The sequence below is a fragment of the Syzygium oleosum genome, unplaced genomic scaffold (genome assembly GCF_021117445.2).
Source record: "Syzygium oleosum isolate NSW1041296 unplaced genomic scaffold, Sole_v2.1 Sole_v2.06, whole genome shotgun sequence".
In the NCBI taxonomy this organism is placed as follows: domain Eukaryota; kingdom Viridiplantae; phylum Streptophyta; class Magnoliopsida; order Myrtales; family Myrtaceae; genus Syzygium; species Syzygium oleosum.
Window position 1 is genome coordinate 11,822,135 of NW_026607490.1, and position 23,134 is coordinate 11,845,268.

Consider the following 23,134-nt stretch of genomic DNA (forward strand, 5'->3'; position numbering starts at 1 on the left):
TATCTTTTGTATTCTTTTTTGTGAATGTTCATTTTCGTTTTGATTAACTAAAAATAAAATAAAAAAAAGAATCTGTTGGAACCTGGAACCGACCCTGGAACCTGTAACAGGGTAGGTTCCAGGTTCCAGGTTCCAGGTTCCAAGTTCCGACGGGTAGGTTCCAGGTTCCTCATTTTGAGGAACCTGTACCCGAGGGTAGGTTCCAGGTTCCAGGCGAAACCTACCCGGAACCTGGAACCGCTCACCCCTACTATCAATATAGTTAGCATCAATTTCTTCCGTAAGAGGAACCAATCTCAACCTCAACCCCCATTCAAAGGGTCAAACTAGCACACATTTTCTACAGCAAAAGAATTCCTTTCCTTACCATCTTAACCACATCAGAATTATCATTTCCTTCCAAAACAGACTCCAATACCACATGAAGACTCCGACGCTTTTCACACTTCTCTCGTTCACTCAGTTTCTTCTCATCACCATCCTCCATTCGCATCCGCCGACCTCGTCAACGACACGTGCAAGAAGACGCCGGACACCAACTTCTGTGCCCAGGCTCTCAGTGATGGGGTGTATCGCTAATCGAATCAGAACGATCACGCAGAGAATAAAAAAAAATTAAATGATACACGAGTTTATCCAGATTCACCCCCGAATAGGGCTACGTCCTGCAAAGGGATTCCACTATAATTTTTAGGGTTTACAACTACAATCACTCGTTATAATGATCTCTCATACGAGTACAATATATATAGGACTTAAATGGGCCCAAAGTCCAAACCTATCAAAATCCTTTTGATCCCACAACAAACGGGCCAGCAAACTCGATGTTATTTCAGGGGCGCTGCCCCCGAGTCCCCGCCCGCTCACCGACGAGCGGGGCCGCCGTCCGCTCACCGGGGAGCGGATCCCCCGCCCGCTGTCCGGTCAATGGGACCTCCGTGTCGGGGGTGCTGCCCCCGAACCCCCGCATTCCGTGCGCAGGGGTCACATGTCGTCGGATTATACTTCGGTTTCCCTAAGCTCATGTGAACGTGCCCGGTATAAGAAACAAGGATTCCCGAAGTATTCGCCAACTCCAACACTCAGGTCCGATCCCCGGAGCTCCACCGCGGACACCAAAACCCTTGTCCTAATCATGGTCGACAAGGTTGACGCGAATGCCAAGTCGACTCTGACTGAAATAGAGCACTTGCGCAGCAAAGCCCTAGACCTGAAAATGAAGGAAGGGTTGTACTTATGCGAGAAGTGGTACAGAGTCATCATAGTCACGATGGCGCCGGCAGGCAAGGACAGTTTGATGAAAGGCGACTACAAAGTCCGCCTCGGAGTACATGAACAGCGCGGGGTTCGGCGCATTCGGTTGTGAAATGGCCTTTGGAGTCTCGAAGTCGCCAATATCGGACTCGAACGATTATGAAAGCAAAGCGGCCACAGTGGCTGGCGCCATTGCAGGTTTATTGCCATGAGCATTGATCATCGGAAAGATGGTTTGTTGGATTAATAAGGGTTGGAGAAAAAACATATGGCTCGGAAGCAATATTAAAGCTAATCCGTAATGTTTCTTTATGAAAGTGCAGTTTCTGTTTGATGAAAATCTATTGACAGTATCCAAAACTAAAACATGCTCATCTTGAAGCTGATCGATATGATTGAGGACAGACACGCACATTATAGTTTTCCTCCTCAAGTGAACACTCTTACAATTTTGATCATATTTATGACTAGCTTTTTGAAGTTCACTAAGTTAAATTTAGATATTCAAACAAATGTAATTAGGTGTACAATTCCATGATCAAGCGCCTCGCCACTAGCTAATACATATATATATATATATATATGTGTGTGTGTGTGTGTGTGTGTGTGTGTGTGGGGGGGTGGGGACTTACAAAAATTTAAGCCTCTCAAAAAAGTATTTTGTGCATGGGATACATCATGTGATTTTTACAAGTGGAGAAACAATATTATTATACGAGTATCTGTAGATATTATTATAGCATATTGTCGTTGATTCAGCAGATTGATTAAAATGAAAAGATATTCTAAAATCAGGTTACTAATGTAATTATGAAAACTTGTGAACAGTACCGAAAGATTGATTTGACTTTGTTATGAGAAGTTGAGGGAGTAGATTGAGCAAATTGAAAATTTATGAACTAGATTGCACATTTTGCAATAGTTTATGGACTATATTGCACTTTTCGTGATAGTTTAGAGACTGTAATAATTGTCCAAAAAGTCATAAACCTATTGTACAGCGGCCAAAAATCCATAAATGTGAGTTTGGGAGAAAATTAATATCATTAGAGGTCCTCAAGAGAACATCATCCCGTCTTTACTATTTCATCCATTTACTTATAATAAATATCAGATACAAGTAGTACTTTAGGGTTGGGTGTAAAGAAAGACTATAACTAAAAATACAGATAAATTTGTTTGGAAAGAAAATAAAAGTCATTGAAAAACTCTCAAAAGGGCCACATCATCTCTTTACTATTGATGACCCCAATCACTTTAAAATATATAGATTATCAACACAAATGCTGAAGATGTCACATCTAATCATGACTAGCTACCACACTTGAATATCATTAAAAGGGCCACATCATCTCTTTACTATTGATGACCCCAATTCCCTAAAAAATCCCGAACTTTAGGTTTAGTCCCAAATCTGCCCAAAATTTTTTTTTATCTTAAAAAAAACCCTCAACTTTCATTCTAGTCCCAAATCTGCCCTGTTAACTTTCTGTCAAAAATCACCGTTAAGTCTTCTTACGTGGCAATTCCGTGTCAGCACAAAATCCACATCATAAGCTGACATGGAATAACTCCAGAAAACATCGACGTTTTTGCTCTGGATATTGGGGGAAAATTAGGGCTTGCTTTGCTTCGTCTTCTTCAATTTGCTTTTAAAGATCGACCAAAAGGAATTCGCACTCAAAGAGACAACACCGCTCAGTCGCTCCTGATCAGTCGCTCCCTCCATCAGGTTCGCTCTCTACGCCATGAAGCCAGAGCCAGCTAGCGTCTCCGTCGCCCTCTCCATGGGTTAGCCTCTCTTTTGTTTCGCTTGAAGGAATCGATCGCAATTCGCACTCAAAGAGACAACACCGCTCTGTCGCTCCCTCCATCAGGTTTGCTCTTTACGCCACGAAGCCAGAGCCAACTAGCTTCTCCATCCCCCTCTCCATGGCTTAGCCTCTCTATCGTTTCACTCAAGGGAATTGATCACGAACAGGAGGGATTCCTCCATAAATCGACTGAGTCGTGGACTCCAAAGCACTCGATCTCTTCCTATACAGGCTCGCGCTCGGTCACTCGGTGGAGAGAGTGGCGGAAACTGCGATCAACCCTTGTGTTAACCAGGTATTTGTTCTTCCGTTTCTTTTGCTCTTTTTTTCCCCTAAATTTAACTTTTATCGTTTTTGATGAAGTATGCGTGCATTAATCTTGATGTTTTCAATTTTTGCTATCCCTGTTACATGTATGATTCTAGGTTCTTGAACATAATTCAATCGCACAAGAATGTTGGTTGATTGTTGTGGTAGTCAATTGTTCTTATGATGTGAATTGTGTCGTTTACAATTCACTTCAACCAGTGGAATGTGTTTGACATTGAAATTGCAGGTTGATCATCATTTTGCTAGCAAGTTTTGCTCGTAAAAAATTGGAGTATTACTAGGTTGAATCAGAAGCAATGGTGGGTTCATTCAATTGTCGACTCTTTATGTTCGAATTTTGTATCTTCAGGCTCGACAAGGATATGGACTTTTCATGCTCATTTTGTATCTTCAGGCTTGACAAGGATATGGACTTTTCATGTCTGAAACTGGGAATTCATATTTAAGGATAATATCTTTGTCTAATTTTAAATGTATATCGAAAAGAAAAGCAAGTTCATATGTAAGATTTTTTTTTTTACTGCAGATGCCTGGTAGTGATAGAGTTATTGACATCGGAGGTCCATCCTTCTCCAACGAACAAACAAGAGCAAGGAATGTTCAAGTTTCAATAAGCCAATCTTCAATTGATGTCTCGGAATCTCCATGCACTCAACAATCTGGAATCGGTGGTGGATTGTGAAATTGTGGACCAAGAAATGCTAGTGGATATTCAGTGCCTGCTGTTAGATGAGGAGATTTTGTTGCAGACAGAAAAGTGCTAGTTTTTATGTTTTTTGTAAGTAGATATGGCTATGTACTGTCTGGTGTGAGGATATGGTAATGTAACTTTCTATATGGGATGGTTTGGTTATGTACGATGCATTGAGTTGTGCTTGTTATGTTGGCATGTCTCTCTTTTCCAGCACACAATGTGGATCGGTTTAAGTTAATCTAATGCTATTTAGCAGATTTTTGCCTTCGCCTTCTTTTGAGCTGTGCTTGCTATGGTGCTGGGATTGGTTGAAGGATCAAAGTTGGATCATTATTTGTGGTTTTAGCTGTATAAAAAGGTCTTATCAGGGAAGGTGAAGGAGATACAAAAGTCTGGTGTTATATTGTGCAATCTTGTTTGCTGAGTTGCGCGTCAGCAAATGTTTCGTGTAAACAGTTACAACAGTTTGTGCTATTTGACTTGGCTGCTCAAGTTTACAGGAGAGAAGAAATTGGTAGGACAATCAAATAATTCAGACAAATTCCACATCAACTAATTCGGTAACTTTTGTATTTCAAGATCAACAAGGATTACAACTCAATATGTCTTTCACCAACATTAGAAACAAATAAATCGAAAAGAGAATATGAGAGATCTAAAAATACAGCTACAAGATGCTCCGCATCATCTAAAACACAATTTCATTTCACTCAACCCCTACTAAAAGATGCCATGGATGTGAGAATGCTTTCTCAAAGCACCAGTGTCAATAAAGGTTTTTCAGCATCCTTCATATCACAGCTGCAGTCGGCTTTGACTCAAGCTCGGGCACCTTTGCTCCTTTTCCTTCTCTTTCAAGGCCTTCAATGTGTTCTCTGCATAGTCACTTGAGTCCATGCTTCAATGTGTTCAGCAGCCAAGTACATATATTTTCAGTTGAATAATGGCAGCAGTAACAACAACAAATCAAGCCTTATCCCACAGACGATTTGAAAAACGACATTGTCACCTACACTTTCGATGAGAAGAAAACTAACATTTTCCATGAAGAGAACTGTTAAATGACGTTTCATTTAGTTGTTCTGAGTTTTTTTCCCTGATTCTCTTTGCTACCTGTTTAACTCGGCAAAACCAGGCTTCTTATACCATACTGCAATGGGAAGATATACACTCTTATATATCTTTTTTGCAAAAAGCACGCAAATGACACAGATTTTCGGAAGTGTTCATGGTACAGAAATGAGAAAGGAAACTGTTGCTTATAGGGCTGCATCTATACCTCATATGGTGGTTGACTCAATTTCACAGAACAACGTCAAAAAACTGTTGCTTATAGCAAATTCAATTTCACAGAACATGGTAAAAAAACTGTTGCTCATAGCGAATTAGGTTTTTTTCAAGTAAAAGGATTTCAGAATAAGGAGGAACACTTGAAATACACCAAAGAGAACCATCGGCTAATGCTCACTTGAAAATTCAGGAGCTTTTTCTTCCCATCCTTCGGTAAAACACAAAACGAAAAATGATTTCATGAGCTTCTTCACTGAATTAACACTCATCAATGAATGGTTTATAGTTTTTGACTTCAGTTATTTGGAATCATTAGACATACTCAAGGCATCACTTAAAAAATCCCACGAACTCTATCTAAGCATTCCTTGCTAACCATTATAACTTTTGCCTACAACTTTTGGTCACCATTTATCTTATCAGCAAGGAATTCAATTGACCCCTCAACATCTGCTATTCCAGAATTTCACCCTCTGTTGCTCACCAGCAACCATCACTGGTCACCATAGAAACACGTGAAGCACAAAGCCATGGCGATAGTTCAACAGCGTACTCGGCAACTATGAAAGTACATCAAGAATCCTGTCTAATAATTAACAAATCGATTAATAACATGTGGACTATATCAAAACATCTTCCGATTGAGCAATTCCAAGAATTAATTCATGACTGTATCTCACGGACATATCATCAAACAGGTTGTATACATTCGATTAAAGGAGAAACGATACATTAATGAGCTCGGATTTGATACTAATCTCTAATCCCATTCAGGACGATCGTAATCAATTAACCTAAATTGAGAAAACATCTCAGCACATACATATATGTACAATTAATTTTCGTTTGATTGACCCAGTCACATATATGCAGCATATTCAGAAAGACAATGTACAAGGAATGATTCAATTTCATGCAGGGGACTCTCGGATAAGTTCTGAGGTATAGCATACCAAATTGATCTCGTAAGTTCTGAGAAAGCATTCTCACATCAATTGCAGTTTCCGCCACCTCTCCACCGAGAGGCCAAGCTCGAGCTTGTATAGGAAGAGACCGAGCGTTTTGGAGTCCACGACTCGGTCGATTTACGGAGGAATCCCTCCTGTCCGCAATCAATTTCTTCGAGCGAAACGATAGAGAGGCTAACCCACGGAGAAGGGGATGGAGAAGCTAGCTGGCTCTGGCTTCGTGGCGTAGAGAACGAACCTGATGGAGGGAGCAACCAAGCGGTGTTGTCCCTTCGAGCGCGATTTTTTTTTTTTGTCGATCTTTGAAAGCGAATTGAAGAAGACGAAGCAAAGGAAATCCTAATTTTCCCTCAATATTCAGAGCAAGAACGTCGACGTTTTTTGGAGTTATTCCATGTCAGCTTCTGACGTGAATTTTGTGCTGACGTGGAATTGCCAGGTAAGAAGACTTAACGGTGATTTTTGACAGAAAGGTAACGAGGGTAGATTTGGGACTAGAATGAAAGTTGAGGGTTTTTTTTAAGACAAAAAAAAAAGTTTTGGGTAGATTTGGTACTAAACCTAAAGTTTGGGGTTTTTTAGGGAATTGGGCCTTAAAAATTGTTCATGTCTGCACATCCATATCAGCGATTTTCGGCTAAAATTGACTGGATTGACTGAAATGGCACAAATGCAAAAAGCTTATGACTTAATTGACAAAAAAAATATTTAGAACTGAATTGACATAATTGTAATGTTTAAAACTTATTTGGTAATTTTCCACTTAAATGATTGAAGAGTGACCTCATTAAATAGGTTCTAATATCCTAATTCAGACGTTGAATTCAGTTAACTTTGCTTTGAATCTCTTGTCGATTTACTCGCGAAGAAGGCAAGAAGTCGTGGCCATTCAGTCATCTTCAATGATTGAAAAATAATAATAAAGAGGACGACTATGATATGTTTTCTCGAATAGACCGTGGCCCAAATGTCATGGTGGCTGCTCCGTTTACACTTGAAACTGTGGACACACAATTTTATTAAAGTACAAAGATCATGAACAGCTTCAATCCCTCCAAAACTAATTGTCGATTAAATCAATGTACAGATTCGAGAAGAACAATGGTAACGACAAAAGAGACACCAAATCTGATATACTTTCCATATTGTATGTGTGTCACAATCCGAAGTTTGAAGAGAGACTCCTCACCAGTTGTTCTGCAAATTTTACAAAGAACAAGTTGTGTTTTTGAACTAAAACCCCTAACCCCAATCCCAACCCACATATTTCATATAAGATAATTGCTACTAGGTGGAACCGAAGGTTCTGATGCGATTAAATTTCTACATAATGTCACATAAATACATACAGACATACGTACGTACGTACTTACACACTTACATTCGTACATACCTACGTAGGTACGTACATGCTAAAATGAAAGTATTCAGATTATCAAAAGGACAAAGCAAGTGCTTTTAATTAACCCACACCAGATGAATTGTGGAAGCAACCTTATCGAGATAGCGTGCAATGCATGGTAAGCCAAAAACCACCCGCAACTCATGATCATACGTTGTTTCTCTTTTTTACCTGTTATGGGATGCCATGCATAAATATTGCATTGCTGTATTTACTGGAAGACAAAGCCAAAATCTATATTAGGGATTACGTGTTTCTCTTCTTAATGTGCAATTAAGAGACAATTGGAATTTTGCCCAAGTCCTAATCCATCTTTCAACCTCCCATCAACCTTCAACTTCCTCTTTTTTGTTTTCCCTTCATTAAGTCAAACAATGAACAGCTTCTTCTTCCTCACGCCCATCTTTCTCTTCAGCCTAACCATTGTATCTCTGCGAGCACCCGCTCTCTCGCTCGAAAAGAGCGTCGACTTGATCAAGAAGACTTGCAAGAAGACGCCGTACCATGATCTATGCGTCTCGTCCTTGAGATCGTATCCTGGCAGCTCTGGCGCGACTGTCCACGACCTAGCCGGCATAATGCTGAACTTGACTTTGGCGAACGCGACTGACACGTTGAGCTTCATACAGGTACTGATCAATCAGACCGAGGACCCACAGCTGGAGATGCCGTTGGACTATTGTGCCGAGCTGTACATACCGGTTGTGAAGTACACGCTGCCTCAGGCCATCGTCGCCTTTGACAAGAGTCAATATGGATTCGCGGAATACGGAGTGTCGGATGCGGGAGACCAGGCCGACACATGCGAGAAGCAGCTCTCCAAATCGATGGCATCGTCACCGTTGGGCGATAGGAATAAGCTCGTGAGCGAGCTGTGTGACGTGGCTGTGGCTATTATCAAGATGTTGCAGCAAGGTTAAAGTTAGTCTCCGTTGATGATGATCTCTCTCTCTAGCAACGTTCTTTAGAGAAGATGATGACACGTGGCACTTTGAGTGAATGGTCTGATTCTGAAGATGATGATGATAAAGGATCCGTGAGAAGGAAACATGAATCTTGCTTTGTCCATGACATGGACTGATTATTTTCCTGTGGATTGATATTTATTAGTGATCATGATGTAGCTTACATAGGTACTTGTGCGAAAGAGTTTGATGTTCTCTCTCTCTCTCAAATTCGATATTATATTGACCAAATCCAATGAAATATTTCTTGTACATATAGGAAAGGGTAAGAATGAACTCGCCAATTTCGACTGATCTTCTCATGTTCAATTCTTCGGAGATCTACAATGAACAAAAGATAAGGAATGGACGTTCCATATTAACATAATACTAATGCTTCAATCAAGACCAAGAATAGCTTTCTTAAAAACAGTAGGGATCTTGATTTTCGTAGCGCCATGACCCAATCATAAGTCAGGACTGATAGCTGCTAATGAAGAAGAGAACTACTGATGCTCTTAAAATGATTTCAAGGGTTATTGAGTGTAGGTTTACAGGTACTGGATACATGATAAAGGTTGAATCGTGCGAGGCCGAGGTCGGGAAATGAGGCGATTAGTACTGTGCCTGAATTAGGGAATACGGTGAAGAAACCCAATTAGGAAGCAATGAGATCGAGATGTATCGTGTCAGCAAGAAACATAAACAAAAGAGAAGGCGAACCTACTATGGTGCATGGAAACTGATCTATAATACCAACATCGGGTCATAAGAGTCTTCATAACTTAAGTCACATTGCCCCACTCATCAAAACCTCAGATGGATGAATCAGTGGTGCATTATTTGAATGTTGGTCACCTAAGAGAACCAGCAAATCTGAAATCAAACTGATATTCGGCCCCACAGGACAATAGAGCTAATGGGAGGGGAGTTCTCAGAACTGCTCTTGATCTGTCTTGCCAGTATAAAAGTCACGTTATTGGGCAACACAACACCATTTATTGCCAATCTCACCATCATACAAAATTCAAACAGTTTGATGCAATAAATTCCTCGGGATCGCCTATATATATGCAGGGTTGACTGTATCAAGAAATCAAAAAAACAGCCTTGCAATTTCAGAGAAGAGAGTTGAAACAGATTGAACACCTGATCCTGATTTAAGGAATTCAATTCAGACATGATCAAGTGGACTTGGATCTAGCAACAGAGATTTTTTCAAAATAAGTATCTGCACACACGTGAGGCCATGTGCTGGACTGGTTGCTCACACTAACATGCTTACATCAAGAACACTCTCCTACTCATATCAAACCTGAAGGGTTACAAAATTGTATTGAAATGAAAACGAGCAGTGACAAAGTTGACTGCCCTCTTTCCGCACTGGTTACGGCACTCTCAAACACCGCTGAGAACCCACGTACAAGTAGCCGTGAGGATTTACAACATCCGAAGCTAGCGAGCTCTTCTCTGCTTTCTTTCTTCAAATTACAAGTACATCGGTTCTAACTTATGTGACAAACGATGAAACAGATCTTACATATGCAGAGGAGGAAAACTAATTAATCCAGGAACATTTCAAGACAACGGCTCGGAAATTATCTTTTTGGCCAACGCGCTGCTAGAGAGGCAACCAATGCAAAGACAGAGCATCCCGCAACAAATAAACATCTCATACGCAGGATAACTTAACTCACTCCCCCAACTTTGACGAGTATACAAAAGGGGATAAATTAACCAGCAAAACAGTATGTAGTAGCCACCTGTACAGGTAAAAAAGGATCGCGACCGAAAGGTCCAAATCATCGTGCAACTCTATCCGGCTTTCCCTCTGCACTCAAACCAGCAACCTCCTCTACCAAACTGCACAGATAATCGAGGAACGTCAGTTTTTATTTCCAAATTAAAAGCAATTGACATTGTCCAGAGAAAGAAACCGAAAGAAAAGGAACCCACCGGGGAGAACCGTATGCGGGTCCATTCATGTGAGTGATATATGGATTTTGGTTGTACTGAACCGATATTAGACCTCCCAGTGGTGATCCTGCTGACTCTGGAGAGCCTTCAAAGGTCGCCACCGAGGATTTTGTTCTAGGTGCAATTCCTGCAAGAGCAATGACCGCATCTTGAGAATACTGTGGCTTATGAACAACATAAACTATCAAACTGCTTCAGGAGAAAGTAAAAATCCTCCAACCATTTTAAAATCTAACTATTACCATATTGTGTCTATGCAGGATAAAACACTTGCAAAGAACGAGTCCATTGGAAACTAACACACTGAGGCCGTAATATGTTCTGTAACTACTTTGCAGCCCTCTTAATACACACAAATTACCAATGTCTGGAAGACAAGCTTCAACCGTGAGGAACAATAAGTCTCAGTAAGGAACCATGTCCATTTCTCCAGATGACATTAAATTGATTCTCTCTCTAAATAGGAAAAAGCGCACTATCAACGACACAAAATTAGTTACCAGTGGCATATGTACCCTCTCTATTATCTAGTTTCAGTTTGAGCAATAACTAATTTCACAGGAAAATCTAAGCCATGAACACAAAATCAAAGTAACATTACCCTGAAATAGTATCACAAGCAAGAAAAGAACAGTGAACACCATGGCAATCACACTGTTCTGAGAAGACGATGATCCCCTGGCCATTTTTGCCTTCTTCAATGCCTTCATCCGCTCAATCCTCGCACGCTTCAACATCGCAAGTTGAGCAATTTCTTTAATCAGCTTTTGATCTGCGGAATCTAGTGATGGACCTCTCGGGGGTCGGGGAGGCTTAGCGGCCTTCTTATTGCTAGTCTTTTTCCGCTTTTCCTTCTGTGCACTGCCTGGGCTCTGTTCTCTGACTAACTTAGCCATATTTCGAGCATCAACACCATCTGAGTTCAGTATGTTGACATAAAAACTGACACCATCTTCATCATTCACCGGACTATCATTAAGCCTCCCATAGACCTCACTAACTAACTTCACTTCTTTTTTGGTAGCAGAAGTAGAATCTTCGCTCGAACCTTCTTCACTACAATTACCACCAACTTCAAGATCAATATCAAAATCCCTCTCTCTGTGTTCCATTAGAACCCCCAATCTGACACCTTTTCTCCAATACAAATTTAAAGGAGTTCACAACAACGGCAAGAGGTCTAATAACAGCTAGAATCTATTAATTAAGCTCTAAGACTCGACCCGATTCAGCAAGATTGCTTCGCCAGGGATACATGCCATGTCAAAGCAAGCAACTTTAACAGACATTTGAACCTTCATGAAGTAAACAACAACGTGGCAATTTAACTTGCAAAAGAGGCTATGATTTGACTTCAAATAACCTCAGACTTGCTTTGCAAGATAGAGACTAACTTCTTATAGAAGTCAAACAAGATACCAAACCCCTTTTCCACCACCTCAAATCAAAACACATGCGATCTTTGCCTATTTTTGAATTGCAATCCCGACTTCAACCACAACCTGCAAGTTTTCAGCAATAAACATCCATCATTAATCACAAAAATGAGGAACTTTGCGCCAAAGTCAGGAACTTTGGGCCCAAAAACAGCCTCCAAGAGAAGAAAAACGAAAACCCAGAACAAGTCGATCACAAAACTTCCACCGGAAAAAGAGTTCAAAAGGACCCTCTCAACAATCTGTACAAATTACTTGGATACATCGAAAACCGCTCGCGCAAATCAACAAAATGGACGAAACCAAGCAATGGGTACCTTCCAGAGAAAGCGAACGAAGAGCCCCGGATCTTCTTCCACGCGGAGATGGCGACGATTTATGCCGAACGCCTTTCAAGCAGGTCCAGCGCGCGAGGGAAGGAGGCGAGAAGGTTCGAGGAGAGGCAAGGAACGAGGAAGAAAACTAATGGGTAATCCTCAAATCTCTTTCTCTTTTTCGAATGAATTTGAAAATGACCAGAGGATAACGCAGGGAGACGCCATTCTCGAGGTGGGTGTCGAAGGAGATGGCGTCTTCCTAGGAAAGAGAGAGAGAGGAGGAGATGGGGGCGATGTTGCTGTGCAGAGGTGAAAGCTTCACCGACACATGGCGTGTCTTGTTTTTATATATTAATTTTGTCAGTCCCATTTTTTCAAAATCTGTTCTTCTTCTTCTTCTTTTCTAATATATTGAAAAAAAAAAGTTTTATCTGCTCAGGAAAAGGAAAATCGGTGGCCCCTGAATTTTGGAAAAATATTTATTGCTCATCAAACAAATTCAATGGAACTTATCTGTTTCCTTGGCCGAAAAATGGAAATGTATTGCGGTGGTGCATTATCTAGCAGAGAAAATAGTTATATAAAATAGACAAAATCAAGTAAATCTCTCACATAATCTCACGAATCTTCCATTTCTTAACTACTTTAATTTGATTTTTCAAAATGACCCAAGTTTTGAACATGTCGTTTTTTTGCACATCTAAAACTTTTCTATCGACTTTCCAAACATAAATGCGCGAAAACTTTGATTTCAAACGATTATCGTATGGATAACCTCTCACGAAATGCAATATTCGAAAAAGTTTGCTCTTTCGCGAGTTTAACTATATATTAAAAGGAACCGACTTTTAAATTTGTCGATTTTGTAGCTTGTGCTCAAGAGATAACAAAAAGATAACGAGAAATATATAATCATCTTTAAAGTGAAACTTTCGACGTGTTCCATATCCAAATTGAAAGTGTTGATCAAGTATGCCAAGACTTTATTAATTTGGAGCTACTTTATTTCAATTCTATTCCTGATGACATATTTGAAGTAGTGGTAGGACACTATACTTGACCCTCATAATAAAAAGACAGAAATAAAGAAGGAAGCCGGGCAGGTCCAAATTAAGTGAACTCCCCAAGCTTTTTTCTTATTCTAAATATAGGAAATAAAAAAGGAAATAATATATAAATGTGGAGTGTTCTTAATTCTTTTGGGGTCCATGGGCCCAACCCAACTACTCTTGCCAAGGAGATGCGTGGAATGATGCCCCCAAAGATCCCAAATTGATGCTTAAAATAACTTGATCAAAGGGCTTTGCAATGCCCTTGTTTGGTGGGGGACATGTCATGAATGGGAGCAAATGGGAGGTCCCTAGAGTCTTACTAACAATCTTGCCCAAAATTTTAAAAAAGATAAACAAGGAAAAAAAAAATTTATTCTCCATCTTGACGTCCAAATAACATTATGATCGAATTTCTCGATTTTCCATTTGAACAAAAGTCGAGAAAAGGCGAAAAAAATGACAAATATATATAAACTCTATATATAAGCCCCACAATTATTTAGGAGGGGGAGGAACAAGACCACGTGCGCCTTGATCTATCAAAATCAAGGCATTGCTCCAGGAAAGATTAGCTTCCACTAATAGTGGGGCCAAAATTTGGTCTTCAAAATCTTGGTAGTCGTCACCCTCCTTGACCATCAATTAATTGCCGCCCATCTTCTTGTCGAGATTCAATTTATTTATTTTTTAATTGACCTAAGATCTAATTTGGAAAATATCTAGCTATTTCATCTGAAATATCATAATATACAAAGCCCTGTATAGTTCAATTCCCTAATGCAATCACATGTATGTATTGATGGGAATCTAATCCACCATGATTTTCTTGTGAAAGAAATAGATTTGGCTAGATGTTCACCATGGTATTGAAACTTTATTACCATGTACATTAGTTAAATCCTATCTAACTTTTTCATCACAAATTATACTTCTTTTGGCGGACAAGTAATTGTTTTTTGGCTTAAAAGAGCCATACAAACATGCCCCAAGTTTCTTGCTTTCCTCGTTCGAATCATGACAACCAAAATGTCAAGCTACATCATACTTATTAACCAGACCTCCAATGAGGTGTTTTCACATATTATTCCAGCAAGAGATATTCCAAGACTTGGTTAAATATCAGCAAAGTCCCGCAGAGAAACTCCCAAAAGTCCAATACATGGAAATGTGTCCCTAAACACTTGGTTAAATATCAGCAAGAGGAATGTTAGAACTTGAAAATGGCGGCCCCGCTTGATGGCTTGGAGGCGAACAGGTAGAGGCCGAGATCGCTCTTGTCGATCACTCCCCGATCAATTCTCGATTGATAAAAGCATTCCTGAGGAGATTTTCGAACATGATGTCAAATGGACGGTTACTATTCTCCAACAGCGATTCGAGTTTCGGCGTGAAAAGAATACAAGTACCTTCAGATTGAGGATGAACTGCGGGACAATGCTCTCTTTGACGAGAGCGACCACGCATCCACCCCATCCAGCTCCAGTAAGCCTCGCGCCTAGAGCGCCATTGTCGCGACTAGCCTTCACAAGCTCCTCCAACTCAGGACAGCTAATTACAGGACAAAGGAAGATACGAAACAATTACAAAGCAGAAAACAGAAACTACGCTCATCTTGGTTGCCACTACAAAACAAGGGGACTGCAAGCATCACCACCTGATGGGCATTGTGTTACCGAGATTATAACACTAAAGCATTTTAATCTGATTTGTCCACTCTTAATGCTCTACATCCAAGATCTGGTTCATTTAGTTCGTTTTTCAGTCAAGCACATTGACACCATTGGCTCACATGTTGTTCTTAGTTCAGACTAGTGCCTTCATTATCCGCAGATTATACTCCATCTACTTGGCGTGCCCTCATTGCTTAATCAAAGCAACGGATCACTACCAAGCAGAGTCCTAATTGTCGGAAACAAGGCACTAGTGCAAGCATATAGTAGTCTGTATATATTGAGCCACCCATCAAAGCTAAATGATGCTTTTGTAGCCTATGACTGTGACTTGTGCTAATTACATTCAAAGGCTTCATACTTCTGAGTGTGCGGACATGTGCTGAACCACCCAACAAAGCTAAATGATGCATATGAGCATGTGCTGAATTGATCTGAAAGTAGGACATAAAAATGTACCTGCACTCGTACAAAACGCTGCAGCTGTAGTGGCTCTCATTCATGAGGTCACCAAGCTTCTTTAGCATATCATCTTCACTGGTGAAAAAAAAGAGAAAAAAGACAATTCGCACAATACACACTTCAGGAACTAAGGGGAAAAAAGTATTAGATTGAATAAGGTTCTTCATGCTGCACACATGTTTTATACGCTTCATCTCCCAGGATATTATTGACAATGTGGGCAGTGTACATGTGAAGGGGGGAAAAGAGCTGTCGGCAACTGTAAAAACTGACCTTAAATTAGAAGATACGGTGTCCTTGAAAGCATACACTCTCTTGGCTTCAGAATATACATGAGATGCCCTCTACAACAAGGATTATGATTCAATCAGAGAAAATTAGTCCACCGAAGCAAAAAGTGAACATATCTTCTACGATATCCATGCATTGTTGTGTAATACATCATCTAATAGCAGTTTAGATAACAACTTACAGATTTCAAATTCTTTCCCAAATGGAATTCTCAGCAATTGATTAAAATTAGATCCTTCAGAAACCAAGTTCGGAAAGACCACATTTTCATAATTTTCAAGTGGGTCAAAGTTCAAACAATCAGAATATTTATCATGCTGTACGGAAGATATAATGGTAGCACTAAAAAGATGCTTCATAAAACTAATACTTCTGCTTAAGCTAAGGATTACAGAAGTACCTGATACAATTTGAAGTGCTCGGCAGCTTTTAACACAGCCAAAGAAGATGGAGAATGGCCTAAAACGGATGGCAGATTTTCCTCGGTAATTATCTCAATTTCCTCTGCTGTATAAGGCTCCTCATGGAGAAGTTCCTTTCAAGAAGTAAGCAACACAGGAGAGTTAGTTGGAAGGTTTACAGTGACCAATGGACTGCAGAGTCCAATGTCCATCCCTTAAACAAATCAATGGCAAGCAGGAACTAAGAAATTTATAATGCACATAAAAGGGAAACAAAGAAGAGACACAACCACATACCTTAACCGCAACAACAGGATCAGAAGAATCATGTTTACCGGCAAATGATAAGCACAACCCTTCTACATCAGAAAGAGTTTGAACTTTTGATATAGCCTCTTGTGGTTTCATTCCGAGCTTTATCCCGAGAACAATCTGCGGAAGAAATTAGGAGAGCATAGTGAACTTGGCATACATAAGATATGCTGCAATTGTAATATCACATTCCAAATTTATGAAAGGGTCACCCAATCTTCCACAGCCACGCATGGCTAATAGAAAATATTAGATAATGGAACACTCGTGATAAAGAATTTTCTATGCTAAGGACCTTGCAAAAACAAACAAATAAAGGAAAAACCTACAGCAGCTAATCGGCACTCCACCACTCTATTATTGTAGTTAGTCGCAGCAGTGACAGCCTTCTGAGATTCCGCCAGGGAATGAGCTATTACAAATGTACCACCGGCAGGAAGTTGCACATCAGTTGCTCGAATAGGGTTGAAATCAATGAGCTCAGCAAATCCAGGTTTAGCCATCACGGATATGGCCTGTCAAGTGTGAAACGAAATTATGTGTTAGTCTTCACTGTGAAGTCTCATGCGAATAAAGTATACAGTGAACTAAGAGAAATCAATTTTTTCCTAAATAAATGTACAACAATAGCATTTTCCAGTAGAATCCTATACAAAAACTCCCGGTGTCAGACTATGTTCCTAATAGAGAACCTTACAGTTTATATGAAAGAGACTGTCACCAAAGTTGAAGTGATTTAGTGGGTTACGGGGAAACCAAATCGGACCATAAAGAGCAACCAATGCAACATCACAGGACAACGATGACCCTCTGTACAATTATTATTACAAATTTTTCAGTGACAAAAAAAGCTATAAATTGGGTTATAGCTCGGTCCACAGCTGACTGCCCCAGAATATAGAGCTAAATTGTTCCAGAGTCACACAGAACCTTATCCCAAAACCTTCAGAAGCATGACGAATTGACAACATCTAAAGCTCGCATGATTCCCAAGGTCAGCAACTTACAATTTAGCTTCATAGATTAAAGATTGACGAAGATGGAAAAGTTGAACTTGCAATGGAAATTGAGGACAATCTGAATGATTACTAACCTGATCCATTCCACCAGACTGAGTTCCAATATGCCGTTCACACTCACATGTCAATTGAGCCACTTCTTTCTGATACACAAGAGGAACTTGTAGTTAACACCCCAAACACTCAAACAAAATATCTAATCAAGTGAGAGTAGGGCATGAAAAGTATCTGAGCTGACTGATCATCGTTTAACAAAATTCACAAACTGTAGTTGATAACCCAATTTTTTTACTGAAAGACGCAAGAAACTAATCGTTAAGAAATGACACCATTATTGCAACACGATTCAAGAACAGGTCAACATCAGCATACTCTGATAATGACTAGATTCTATATGTTAGGAACATACAACTCGCATGAATAAATCTTGAAAATAGAGATCATTAAAAGATCTCAGTGAACAACGAGTGCTACCTTGGGAAAGTTTGTCCCAAGAACTGCCATAATAGCAATTGTAGAAGAACAAACAAATGCTGCAGAGCTTGAAAGTCCAGAGCCTGTAAAACAGAACACACACCCACACCAATTGGTTAGACCTCAGTGCAAAAATGCAGAAATTACTTTCAACCGATAAAATCTGTTCTAAAACAAAGAATAAGCCCAAAGCAACTGAAAATTACACCTGTTGGAACTGTTCCATCAATGATAATATCAAGTGAAACTGGTGCACCAACATCTAGTCCTTTTGACTTTGCATCTTCATAAAAACCTTTGTAACTGTGAACAAAAAGTGTTGTTTCAACAAACCAGTGGCAGCATTAAATGATTATCCAAACTGATTTATAACTCAAATAAAAAAAATAGCCTCCAGCAGAAAGTTAGAACAATGACTAACTATGCCAGCAAAATCACAGCCACAGGTGGGAAATGAAGCAGAGAAGGACTTCGAGTCTCACCCACAAATGAAGTAATGGCCCCATCTGTGATTCTCTAAATCAAGTTCCTGCAGATTGAAGCAATTGCATGAAGGGACCACAAAAGTAGAAATTTGACAGAATGCATCCGATCTCATAATGCGTTAATAATCTTTGTTAGGAAATACAAGACTCACTTACAATGAGCGAGAATTAAACATAGTGTTGTATCAGGCAATCTCTCTCTATCTCTCCATCTCACATACACGCGACTTATTATAAAAAATAAAAAAAAACTCAAAACTAATCGAGCTAAGTTTACCAACTCACGTGCATACCCATAAAGCCAAAATGATGAAACAAGTGTTGCGTTGTCCATCATTAAAAACATAAAAGCATGATACCCGAAGAATTTGACTACATATCGAGGCCAAAAGTACCTGCTCGGGATCAGCAGGATAACTGCACATCGTGTACTTGTCGTTGACATTCCCGATACGGAGGAGCGGCTTCGCCTCCCCAGAATCGCACTTGCGAATCGCGACGATCGTGTCCTGCCGTATCGCCATCGGCAACACCGAATACCCCTCGTAATCAATGTGCTCCCCAATCAAATTCACTCTCCCTACAACACATCCAACCCAATTAACAGCAGCAGCAGCAGCAACAGCAGAAACCCAACAATCAAAACTCAATCTTTTGCAACACCCACGATTCCACAACGGCCGGGCACGCCAAAAAAGAGTACCTGGGGACCGAGCGAACACGTCGGGAGGGTGGCCGAAGGCCTCGACGAACTTGGCCCTGACCCTGTCGAAGCGCAGCCGCGCCTCTTCCAGCTGGGAGCCGTCGCCGTACACGGGCTCCAGCTCGGAGTAGACAGGGATGGGGCGATCCTCGTGCTTCGCCATTCGGAGCTTCGACGGCCGACGATCGGTGCAGGAAGGAAGACGACGGACGAGGAAGGAAGCGTTTGAAAAGCGGACAGACAGAAAAAGAGAGACAAGCCAAAAGGATAATATAAAGGCGAAATGAGGTGTCACGAGTGTCTATCCAAAATTCTATATTTAACGAGCTCCTTTTTTTAGATTAAATTTTAAAAAATAAATAAATAAACAATTTCGTTGTTTATTCCTGTGTTTATCCAGTCAGATAATATAATTACATTGCTGTCATTAATTATCCAGTGTAATGTCTTGGACTTAAGCTCCACAATTCAGATGTGACTTTAGTGTTGAAAGATGTTTTGGTAGCCCTGATTAGGTTAGGTATTTTAACTCCGAGTATTTGTTAGTATGTTATGCGGTAGAAAAGTAAGTTTTACCTGTTTTATTTAATTACTTATTTATTGGAATGTGGTATGATGATGATATGAATCGGGGGTAAATCTTTTGAGCGACAGAACATATCTTAGTCGTGATTTCGTCTTGGTTCTATCTTAAATCGATTTTTTTAGCCCATTAGATATTAACGGCATCGTATCGGGTTTATCTTTTGAATTGGAATATTTAGATTTTTAGATTTGGATTTCGAAATCTCTAAAATTTGATTTTCCAAAGCCGGGAGTATTTGAGCCGGTCTTAAGTTTTTATGCTGATGTGATTTGGAGCCCCTTACGTTTACGAGTTGGAATCCCTCCATCGTCCCGTGCTACTCCTAAATCCTAGTTTGCCCGATGCGTTGGTTCAGCTCGTGCCATGACGTAAGATAACTTCAATTTCACTCCAACTCGTATGAGTGGTGCAATGATAACACGTTCTCTTAAATAAGTAACGATTATGACATAGGCTTAACATTTTGACAATGGGTATAAAACTCACGTAACAATGTCAGCGGAATTATAAATGTTGGTTATCTCTTCCTACCCTTTCACCCACAAAAAGATACTCAATCTTTTCACATAAATGAAATACTTTTTTTTTTCAGACCAAAAAATAAAATAATACTTTTCAAATCGAAGAATTTATTTATTTATCGAGAAAAATAACAAAAAAAGGGTAAAAGGATATTTGACACCGGTCAAAGAAATCATACTTAGGGTTATGGACATATTCGCCCACGGTAAAAAGGTGTTGATCGGCCATTTTAGCCGGAGATCGGGATAAGGATCGACTGGAGTTACCGTAATGCGATATGGAAAAAGGGTCTCAGCTCAGCATACCAGCGGCGACATTTTGCAAAACTCGAAACACTGGCGGGGCAAAATCGCCAGAATCCAATAAATTTAGGGGGGGCGAACTGCAATTAGCCCAAAGTACTAGCACACGAGTAGGACACTAGCCGGTGCAATACGCAGGCGAAGTGTGAAAAACAAGAGAGGGAGGGGGGAGGAACGAATCGTGCAAGAACAAAAGGGCACGTGAATTTCACCGAGTCGCGTTGTCGTTTCTTTGGCAAAGGTCTCGAGGAGGACCACCGCTACGTTGGAAAGGAGGAATCATGGCATTTAAAGTTTTTGTCCGTCGCCATCACCCTTTTCCGCGACTATAATTTTGTGCTTTTTCTGCAGCATTTGATTGAGGTGGCGTGTCATCTGACAGATTTGCACGAGAATGGGGACTAGCGAAAGAGATTCTGTCACTGGTGATTTGCGAACTTTATTAAAAAGGGGACAATAATTGAAGAACAGTTGCATTTACCCGCACGGCTTTCCATGATAGGCCCCTGAAAGTTTTTCGTTATAAATCATGGTTGGTTGAGATACTGTCTAAAGCTCCGCTCGAATAGTATCCCGTGCCTTCGCTCGGCGTTGCCGTCGCATTCCTTGACAATCAAAGCCCGCCGATGCTAGTTCAGGGCGAGCTTCTTGCTCGGGAAGATGAAGCCGGAGAAGAGTAGAGGAGGTCGGAGCCGTGTAGACGAAGAGGATGCACAGAGCGGGAGATAAACGGACGCACGGAGGAAGATGAAGCCGTTTGTTTTTTTTTTTTTTTGTGTCTCGATAGTGTGAGGATTTCAGTAGAACCTTTTGTTTTTTTTTTTTGTGTCTCTTTAGTTGATTTCGGTTGTTAAAGGGTTCGGCGAAGCTTTAGCGGCGAAGCTGTTTCTATTCTTTGATGGGGCATTGTATGATTATCATTTTGGTGGTTACAAGGGTTCGTTCTTGATTGCATTGAAGATTGCTACGTTGTCTCTATAGCTCCAGCAGCTGTTGTTGTTGAAGTTATCTCTGAGAAGTTTTTACGGGGCGGCCGGATCCGTAGAGAAAATTGGGTGGAGAAGGATGAAGAGAAATATCAAATTTCTATTTTTTTCCAATTCAAACTCAGCGGCCACATGTCAGCCTATTATTAGACATAAGTAAAAAATAGGTGTCACATCTTGTATAATACTTGGGATAATGACACAAATAGTCCCTGAACTTTGGCTCAATGTGCAATTTGATCCCTGAACTTTTAATTTGCTCAATGTAGTCCATGAACTTTAACCCAATGTTTAATGTGGTCCCTGAACTTTCAATTTGTTCAACTTGATCCCTAAACTTTTAGTAAATGTTCAATTTAGTCCCTGAAATATATGAAAATATACAATATAGTCCCTGAACTTGAATTAATGGAAGGACTACATTGAACATTTTTATAAAGTTCAGGGACTATATTGAACATGTACCAAAAGTTCAGGGATCACATTGAACAAATTGAAAGTTCAGGGACCATATTGAACACTGGGTTAAAGTTCAGGAACTACATTGAACAAATTAAAAGTTCAGGGATCAAATTGCACATTGAGTCAAAGTTCAGGGACTGTTTGTGTCATTTTCCAATAATACTTTGCATCCTCTAGTTCTTGAAATACAAATTTGTATCTCGAGTTTTCAAGTTGGATATCAAGTTGGATCTCCCGTGGACCGAAATCCTAAACGTATCCACAAATTTGCCATTTTTTCTCCCCAAATTCCCCCTTCCTATCTTCTAAATTTTCGACTTTCCAAAATAGAACCCCAACTACAAAATGATAAACCTAGCCACCATAACCTCACCGTCCACCGCCACCATTCACCTTTAAGCCACCTTCGAACATCGTCCTCACCTCTGCCGCCCAGCCCTCCGCCACCACTCTCTCTCTCTCTTCCTTTTGCTTTGCTCGTGTCCAATCACCACAGAGCCACCTCCGAAACCCATCTTTGTGTCTCTGTCTGGTGGTGCCTGGAGTTAAGGCTAGACTTCTGATGAGCTTTGTGACCAACAACCTCGACGAGGTGGTCAAGCTTGTTGACGATCTTTAATCAAGGTTGGTATGGATAACCATGAGTAGAGGTTGGTCATGCGAGCTTAGCAATATTGATCTAAAGTCGCCGCATCCTTTCGTGGCATCACACCTACACACACAGAGCCACGCGCACACACATAACATTACATAGAGAAGAATAGAGAGAGAGAGAGAGAGAGAGAGAGAGAGAGAGAGAGAGAGAGAGAGAGAGAGAGAGAGAGACATGCACACACAACATAGAGAAGACTAGAGTACGATAGAAAGAGAGATAGAGACTGGGGCGATGATGACAAACAGTGTGCTGGGTGTCCATAGGCGAGCGGCAATAAGCGTGGAGACGGCGAGCAAGGTGTTGAGCGACTTGGGGGGACGGCGTCA

The 23,134-nt window shown here is 40.5% G+C and overlaps 3 protein-coding genes, 1 long non-coding RNA gene and 1 pseudogene across 4 annotated transcripts; 2 read left to right on the top strand and 3 right to left on the bottom strand.

Moving 5' to 3' along the window:
* Positions 1 to 421: 421 nt before the first annotated feature.
* Positions 422 to 1,466, top strand: LOC115662287 (cell wall / vacuolar inhibitor of fructosidase 1-like; annotated as a pseudogene).
* Positions 1,467 to 4,640: 3,174 nt separating this feature from the next.
* LOC130138456 (uncharacterized) lies at positions 4,641 to 6,789 on the bottom strand. The gene is made up of 2 exons (XR_008816862.1): positions 6,336 to 6,789; positions 4,641 to 4,967 (listed from the first exon to the last, which is right to left on the bottom strand). It is a non-coding gene; the product is annotated as an uncharacterized LOC130138456 (long non-coding RNA).
* Positions 6,790 to 7,991: 1,202 nt separating this feature from the next.
* LOC115662288 (cell wall / vacuolar inhibitor of fructosidase 1-like) lies at positions 7,992 to 8,899 on the top strand. Its single transcript, XM_030584451.2, has one exon. The coding sequence runs from the start codon at positions 8,127 to 8,129 to the stop codon at positions 8,670 to 8,672; it is 546 nt and encodes a 181-aa protein (XP_030440311.1). The 5' UTR covers positions 7,992 to 8,126; the 3' UTR covers positions 8,673 to 8,899.
* A 928-nt stretch (positions 8,900 to 9,827) lies between these two features.
* Positions 9,828 to 12,747, bottom strand: LOC115662286 (uncharacterized). The gene is made up of 4 exons (XM_030584450.2): positions 12,427 to 12,747; positions 11,275 to 12,175; positions 10,653 to 10,800; positions 9,828 to 10,559 (listed from the first exon to the last, which is right to left on the bottom strand). Exons 2-4 carry the CDS (start codon positions 11,783 to 11,785, stop codon positions 10,499 to 10,501), a joined length of 720 nt encoding a protein of 239 aa, XP_030440310.1. The 5' UTR covers positions 11,786 to 12,175; positions 12,427 to 12,747; the 3' UTR covers positions 9,828 to 10,498.
* A 1,712-nt stretch (positions 12,748 to 14,459) lies between these two features.
* On the bottom strand, positions 14,460 to 19,584 carry LOC115662289 (galactokinase). Its single transcript, XM_030584452.2, has 13 exons — positions 19,296 to 19,584; positions 18,988 to 19,172; positions 18,590 to 18,636; positions 18,316 to 18,410; positions 18,108 to 18,190; positions 17,708 to 17,776; positions 16,944 to 17,129; positions 16,600 to 16,734; positions 16,302 to 16,436; positions 15,884 to 15,954; positions 15,608 to 15,685; positions 14,885 to 15,026; positions 14,460 to 14,796 (listed from the first exon to the last, which is right to left on the bottom strand). Exons 1-13 carry the CDS (start codon positions 19,456 to 19,458, stop codon positions 14,686 to 14,688), a joined length of 1,500 nt encoding a protein of 499 aa, XP_030440312.1. The 5' UTR covers positions 19,459 to 19,584; the 3' UTR covers positions 14,460 to 14,685.
* Positions 19,585 to 23,134: the final 3,550 nt, after the last annotated feature.